The sequence below is a fragment of the Lolium rigidum genome, chromosome 6 (assembly GCF_022539505.1).
Source record: "Lolium rigidum isolate FL_2022 chromosome 6, APGP_CSIRO_Lrig_0.1, whole genome shotgun sequence".
NCBI classification, from domain to species: domain Eukaryota; kingdom Viridiplantae; phylum Streptophyta; class Magnoliopsida; order Poales; family Poaceae; genus Lolium; species Lolium rigidum.
The window spans coordinates 2,181,562-2,189,690 of NC_061513.1; the positions used below are offsets into that span (position 1 = coordinate 2,181,562).

Consider the following 8,129-nt stretch of genomic DNA (forward strand, 5'->3'; position numbering starts at 1 on the left):
TGATCACCTCATCAAAGCGAAGATTCCAGCTCCGAGATGCTTGCTTCAGTCCATGAATTAAACGTTGAAGCTTGCATACTTTTCTAGCATCCTTCGGATCGACAAAACCTTCGGCTTGTACCATATACAACTCTTTCTCAATGTTGCCATTAAGGAACCCCGTTTTGACATCCATCTGTCATATCTCATAATCAAAATATACAGCAATTGCTAGTAAATCTTGATAGATTTCAGCATCGTTACGGGTGAGAAACTCTCATCGTAGTCAACTCCTTAAATTTGTCGAAAACCATTTGCGACATATCAAGTTTTATAGATGGTCACATTTCCGCCAGCATCTTGTTTTTCTTAAAGATTCATTTTTTTCTCAATAGCCTTGCGGCCATCGGTGAGGATGAGATGCGCGCTCGAGAAAGGTTTGTCCCTTGTAATGTTAGAATCGTAAAATCTTATATTCTACTTAGCAGAATCGTTCAATCGTTTTCACTCAATTTGGATCCTTTTTTTTTGAAACGAGGCAAAAGATTTGCCATTTTCATCGATAGAGAAGAAGGTTTAAGAAAGTTACAAATGACCAATGGTCAAGGCCGCAGCCAAAACCCAAAAGAAAGATAGGGATTACTCTCTCGGCATTACATTACCCAACACTTTTGCTCCAACGGAAGCCCAAAGAGTCACCTCGTTTTTAATCCTTGTTGCGTCCATGTGAACGGTGGAGCAATGGTTTCGGAACACACGCGTGTTTCTCTCTTTCCACACCTCCCATGACACAAGCATGGCAAGAGAGGACATCGCCCTTCTTGATTGCCCACCTTTTTGCACAAAGCATGTCCACCACTCATGGACCGTGGCGGCTTCAATCCATCTATCCGGTTCGTAAATTCATATAATTGGATAGTAGAATCATGATTCTGACAACTATAAATGTTCTGAACAAAAGTGCAGAAGAAAGCTCTAAATATTAGTAGCAAACAAAAAATAAATGCCATCATAAATTTCACCAAATTGTATTTTAAAGTTCACTATTGAGTCTGACTTGTCGAGATAGCTAAACAGACATATGGTTTGGCGAATTTGGATTCCGGATAAGAGCATGTCTAATGGAACCCTTAAACCCTTATAGCTATAAGGGTCGAGAATTGGCAAAATTGGAGAGGTTGGAGGTGTGAAAAACATGAGGCATTTAGTGGAACCCTTAAACCCTTAAATTTTAAGGGTTGAGTCAAATAGTGGAACCCTCAAACCCTTAAATTTTAAGGGTTTGAGGGTTCCACTATTTGACTCAACCCTCAAACCCTCAAACCCTCATCACAGTTTCGTATCACAAATATCACAAATATCACCATATCAATCAAACAATAATCATTCTAGTTATTATTACACCATCAAATAGTACTCTCAAGCACAAGATAATCATTCCAAATATTACAACAATGTTTTTGGCAAATTAAAAAAATTGTTCGAAGCAAAGTGAAACAAAGACACATCATGAGCCTTGGCGCCGCCCATCCAACTGCCAATGGTGCTCTACAAGATCATCCCGGAGTTGAAAATGAGTGTTTGCATTCTCAATCGCACGGTGTGCTTCAAGAAAAGCTTCTACGCGATTGGGGTTCCTTTCCGGTTGCACACGGGTGCCAACATTGTCATAGAAGCAAGGGAGGTTTAACCCTCTCTCATCCTCTAGGATCATGTTGTGTAGAATCACACAACATGTCATGATGTCCTGCAAGGTCTTCTTGTCCCAAAAACGAGCTCGGACCCCGGACTATGGCAAACCTTGCTTGCAAAATACCGAAAGCTCTCTCAATATCTTTGTGGGCTGCCTCTTGTGCCCTTGTGAAATGAGCTTGTTTTTTTGTTAGGGGCACACCATTTTTCTCCTTGATGGACTTCACAAGAGTTGCCCACTCGGGATAAATGCCATCGGTGAGATATTATCCCATTGAGTACTCATGGTTCATGACCTTGTAGTTGCAAGTTGGAGCATCTCCAGAAACTAATCTTGCAAACAAAGGAGATCTATTGACCATGTTGATATCATTGAGTGTACCTGGCAAACCGAAAAATGCATGCCAAATCCATGTGTCCTCCGATGCCACGGCCTCAAGCACAATGGTTGCATCCTTGTTTTTTCCACAATACATTCCATGCCATGATTTGGGGCAATTTTTCCATGTCCAATGCATGCAATCAAGACTACCAAGCATCCCCGGCCATCCCCTTTTTTCATTCATCTCCATCAACCTCTTTGTATCTTCCTCGTTGGGTGCCCGAAGATACAAATCACCATACAACCGGATGACCAACTTTGCAAACCAACGGACGGAATCCGTGGTTGTTTGTACACCAATGCGAAGATACTCGTCGGTATAGTCCGCGGGTACGCCATAGGCGAGCACACGCATTGCCGCCGATATCTTTTGATAAGCACTAAACCCCCATTGACCGGAGGCGGACCTACGACGCTTGAAGTAATCCGAGGCGGCCTCACAATCATTAACAATCTTCACAAACAAACTACGGCACATTCGGTACCTTCTCCGGAAGAGGCGAGGTAGGTATGTAGGATGCTCCTTCGCGAAGTAGTCTCGCATCAGTTGCTCGTGCCCGAGACCACGGTTGCGGTAAATGTACTCTCGCCCCATCACCGATCCTCTCCTATGATCCAACAACTTTGCGCAGTCTTCGATCTCTTGGACGTCGACGAGGAGGCTCATCATCTCCACGTCATCGTCTTGAAGCAACTCCTCAATGTCCGAATCGTCGGAGGACAACGACATGGAGTCGTCGGATTTCATCTCCATCTACAACAAATGAGCATATTTGCATCAAAATATAAATTTTGTGCCTATTTTTCTCATCAATAGTATGAACAAAATTTACAAAAAAAAAGGGGGAAGAAAATACCTTCGACGGGGTCGAGCGGCGTCGGGCGGCGTCGGGGGAGAAGGCTGGGGGCGGGCCGAGCGGCGGTGGAGGGGAGGCTGGGGGCGAAGCAGCGGCGGCGGGGAGGCTGGGGGCGGCGGCGGGGCGGAGCTCGATGCGGAGGAGGGAGGAGGCCGGGGGCGGGCCGAGCGGCGGTGGAGGGAGGAGGAGGAGCTCGGGGAGGAGGAGGAGCTCGGGCGGATGAGGAGCTCGGGGAGGCTGGGGGCGGAGCGGCGGGGAGGCTGGGGCGGCGGCGGGGAGGCTGGGGGCGGAGCGGCGGCGGCGGGGAGGCTGGGGGCGGCGGCGGGGCGAAGCTCGATGCGGAGGAGGGAGGAGGCGGCGGAGGCCGGGAAAAGGTCCGGCGGGGGAAGGAGGAGGTGGGGGTGCTCGATCCGGTGGCGTCGGCGGCCGGCGAGGGGAGGGGCTGGGGCGGCGGCGGCCGGCGGCGTGGTGTGGAGGCGAGCTCGGGGAGGGAGGAGGAGCTGAACTCGTTCCCGCGTCCGTTGTGAACGTGTAGGGGTCGGAGCACGGGTCGGGGCCTCCAACCCTTACCTGTACGGGTCGGGGCACGGATTGGAGCCTCGACCTCTAATTTTTTTTAGGGATTTAGGGGTTCCACTATATAGCATTTGAACCCTTAAATCCGTAAAAAAACGGTTGTATACGGATTTAAGGGTTCCATTAGACATGCTCTAAGGAACCTTGAAGAGAGGTCGGTAACATAAGGAAATCTTTGACTGATGTACTTTACAATTTGCCTTGGCAGCTGACCACAATGTCACGATGGCATGTGGTCAGCGACTGGCTCACAAGGTCGTTTTGGTCGACAATGTCAATACTACTCCGTAGGACGGATACGCAACGTTTGTTCCCAAGTTCCACATAATCTAACATACCATCATCACCTACACCCATATAGGTATAGTTCAACATAATTCTGGCACAAGAGAAACTAGTCAATACTATGAGAGTTGCTCTACACACATACTTATATTGTAATAGATAAATAAAAAGATATTGCAAGTGAAGAGCTCCTAGTACGTCGTCGATGATGGCATCCGGAACTTAACTAGTTTATCAGCATATTAAGAATTTAAAACTCACTGGAACAAGACAAGTAGTTTGGTCAAGATCTGCTCAAATTTCCTGTGAAACTGCACAAGGATGTCCTCAAGCACCAATCACCAATCAGTGTATTATACTACTAGGTATTTACATCAAACTCATCAACCAATACAACATGGTAGTCGTGTGGAAATTAGACACGATCGAGGTCAACCAAGCGTGAGACGTGAGCCTTCGTCGTGCGTGGTGGCCGACGCCGGCGACGGCGACGAGAAGTAGGGGTCGGAGTGCACCAGCCCGTTGAGGAAGTCGGCGAACCGGTGCTCCCGCTGCCGCTTGACGACGGCGGCGCCCTCCTCCAGCGCCCTCAGCAGGGACCCTGCCTTGGCCTTCCCCCTGGGGCTGGCCTCGCCGTCCTCCGCGAGCTCCCTGACGGCCTCCTCCGCGCCGCCCACCGCCAGCACCTGCGCGACCGCCCGCTCGCCGCCGGCCATGACGAGGTTGAGCAGCGCGGACGCGGCGTTCTCCCTGGCCCTCGCGGTCGCGGCGCCGCCGGGCTCCACGAGGTCGACGAGGATGCGCACCCCGGACACCCCCGCGAAGGCGGCCAGGCTCTCGGCGCACCCGGCCACCTGCGCGACGACGGCCGTGGCGTCCTCCACGATCCCGGTCCGCCCGTCCGTCATGACGAGCGCGAAGAGCGCCCGCACGGCGCCGAGCTCGACGAGGGCGGCCCGGTTGAGCGGGTACAGCGCGACGCCGAAGAGCGCCTTGAGGGCGTCCTTGGTGGCGCGCGTGCCCCTCCCGGAGCCGCGGAGGAGGGCGACGAGGGCCGCGAGGAGGGGCCGTTTCGCGCCGATGATGGGGCGGTAGGCGTCGACGCAGAGGAGGCTGGCGACGGTGGCGGCGGCGTGGTGCGCGGCGGCGTACTCCTCCGCCCGCATGGCGGCCGCGAGCGCGTCGAGGATGCCGGGCGCGGACATGAGCTGCTCCCGGGCCGAGATGGAGATGTTGAGCAGCGCTGCGGCGGCGTCCTCGGCGGAGGCGGACGTGGAAGGGGAGGTGAGCTGGGACGCGAGGTAGGGCACGGCGCCCGCGTCAGCCAGCGGCGCGCGGACCTCCGGGTCGTCCTTGGAGGCGCGGCGGAGCTCGGCGACGGCGGCGGCCGTGGCGGAGGCGTCCCGCACGGCCGCCGCGCCGCGCAGGCGGCCGACGAGGGTGCGTGCCGTGTGGAGCTTCAGTTCCATGGCTGGCGGGTGGAGGGATCTGGGCGGGGTTGCGTGCGCGCGGGTGGGCAGATGCGGTTTTGGAGGTCGCGTCGGCGATCCGGTTGGTGGGAAGGTGGCGGGAGCAATCGAGCAAGTTGACGACGTGTGGTTTCTTTTCTTTTCTGCTTCCCGCGTGGCGCGTCAGTTTGAAGCTACATCTTTCTTTCTTTCTTCCTTCTCCCCTGTCACGCTGGTGCTTGTTTCGGTGGAGTGGTGTTGAAGGCTTCCAAGTTGTACTATGCAGTAGTATCATTTTCACCGTCCGACATAAACTCAGTTTCAAACCTCTTTTTGCCCATTTCCTTGACCATTCGATATAGTAAAGGTGAAGCCATTTTCCAAGCTGGTGCTGGTTATACTCCCATGAAACCCCGGCTGTCGTTGCCACATGGCGACCCGGGAGTCAAGCCAAGCGATGGAGGGGGGGCTCCCTTAGCCTCTCCTTGCCACCGTTGTTGCTCGCCGTGTCCACAGCAGCCAGGGATGGAGACGGGGGGGGGGGGGGCAGCCACCCCTATGCTCGTGTTTTTTTTTGAAGACAACCCATGGCAGCTCCTTATTTGTGTGATTTTAGCTAGTTCTGCCCCCCTCATACTAAGATTGCCCCCCTTATACTTTATTTCTGGCTCCGTCCCTGACAGCAGCGGCATACCTTGTCCCTGAAGGTGGATGAAGGCCTTCGGCTATTGATCCAACGGTGGAGCTTGAACATCGAGGCACTGACCATCGGGTTGGTGGTCATCTTGCTCATCAGTTTCCGAAGGCGCGGGCAATGTCTAGCGTGCTACTTAATGCCGACAACTTAGGGTTCAACATGGCAACATGGAGGTACAATAGTGATGTGTTATGGCGCATCTGAGATGTGAAAATGTGTGACGCTAGAAGCGGTGGTGGCAAATGATCTTTGTGAGCCGAGGCGGCGGCCTTGAAAACCATGGTATGCATGAGTTCCATGGGGTACATATGTTGCTTGCATGGCATGGGTGGGAACCTTGTGTTACTAGTGCGGCAATGTTGTTGGCTCAGTCGGCGTGTCTCACCAAAGGCGGTTTGACTCTACATCGAGGAGGTAACCTCGGATAATGTTGTGGCGACCCTAATCTGCATATGGTTTGCCCTGTGCAGTTTGGGTTGTGGGCGGTTGGGTCGTGCGACGATGTGGCTCGAGCACGAGCACGGTGGCCCCAAAAGTATGGCATTGTTGAGGGCATCGACCTCGTGTCATGTGGACAATAGCTTGCCCTCGATGTTGTGAAGTTTGCGTCGTTGTGGGTTGGCATCTTAATCTTTTGTTGGAGAGTCCCTTGCTAGTCCTTTCATAGCATTCACGGCATTTTCTCTTCGTCTTTGGTGGAAGGTCGCCCCATCGTAATAGCAGTGTTCGGGTGTGGCCCTGGTGTTTGTGTGGGCTCACCCCCACTTGTATGGGTTTTCACCTGTTTTTTTGGTTAATTAACGTCTTAGTCAATGGGACATACATAAAAACTTTTGCCTCTTTTGCAAAAAAGGCATTTCCAAGCATGTTCTAAATAGACTAGGATCCAAAAAGTAATGAAACGAGTCTTGTTACTCCCTTCGTTTTCAAATACAAGACCACTACAAAAAAATACAATTTTCATTTGCTACAAGGCCATTATTGATTAGATTTCTCTTTCATATATACTACAATGGTGCTTATTAGGTTGTATGCAACCATAGAGATAAAAACACTGCATGATCCATATTTAAGCCTGGAACATGACAAGTTTTTCACATAATCAATTTTCGAGTTATTTATTTGTTGATTGTTTTTTTGCTATCTGAAAATGAGAGAGTGGCCTTGTATAAAATATGGAGGGAGTACTAAAAAGAAGCTAGTGCTGTAATTGAGTATGCGAGCATTTTCGCGGAACCTCTGCCTTTGATCTCGAGTGCTTTTCTTTTTGTGCATAGTATATAGTTGGACTCGTCGAAGGGAAACTCCAATCCGCAGCTAGTTGCGGCTACACCTTATTTTGTGACACTTGCAAGTTTTCAAAAAATGCAAAATAAAACTATGGACCAACATTGTGTTATATCTTGTGCATATGTGAAGTTTCATCCAAAAATATGATAATATGTGATCTGCATAAAAAAAAGTGTAAATAGTACATGACACTATTCACCTATGTCTTTTCTTTTTTGCACATGTCACATATGATTCTATTCTGACACAAAAAATTCGAGGTTCACAACATATAGCATAACCAATATCCACAATTTTAGTTTACATTTTTCAAAATTTAAAAAATATCATAAAAATATAGGGTGCATTGCGGAATATTGGCACTCAGAATTGAAGTTCAGGATAGGCACACGCAACCGTGCAACTACTCATTGAGTTTGGGCGCGCTGCCGCTATCAGAAGCGGATAGTGTTTAATGCCCCAAGAGCTGGAGTAAGGGCATCTCCAACCGCGCGACCCATCCCGCGCCCGCGCGTCCGGATGGGTCCGGCCGGACAAAATCACGGCCCAACGCGGGGACGCACCGCAAAAGCGGACGGCCGCCGCGTCCGGAACGACGCAAACCCGGCCCAAATCTTGGCCGGGTTTGCGTGGCCGCGGATGGCACGCGCCGTCCGCTCGCGTCCGCGCGGCTGGTCGCCTCGTCTCCCTTGGGCCCACCGTCGGTGACCGGGGAGACTATTAAATGGGGACCGGAGGGGATCCGGCCATCCACTCCAGTCCCCACTCCACTCCCCGAGCAAAACTGCCGCCATGGCCCCGAAGCGACGGTTCGCTCCCGGAGCGAACGACGACGAGGCGAGCAGCAGCCGCCGTCGTCCGCTGGCGTTGCGGCCGTCGGGAGGAAACCAGCGCGGCCTCCACATCGGAGAGGCCGCCCGCGG

At 51.8% G+C, this 8,129-nt stretch overlaps 1 protein-coding gene across 1 annotated transcript; it reads right to left on the bottom strand.

Moving 5' to 3' along the window:
• Positions 1–3,958: 3,958 nt before the first annotated feature.
• Positions 3,959–5,251, bottom strand: LOC124658888 (protein spotted leaf 11-like). The gene has a single exon (XM_047196883.1). It carries the CDS (start codon positions 5,238–5,240, stop codon positions 4,203–4,205), a length of 1,038 nt encoding a protein of 345 aa, XP_047052839.1. The 5' UTR covers positions 5,241–5,251; the 3' UTR covers positions 3,959–4,202.
• Between the last annotated feature and the right edge of the window lie 2,878 nt (positions 5,252–8,129).

Excerpts from the sequence above, each read along its gene's own strand:
- LOC124658888 (XM_047196883.1), bottom strand. The coding sequence starts at position 5,240 with ATGGAACTGAAGCTCCACACGGCACGCACCCTCGTCGGCCGCCTGCGC.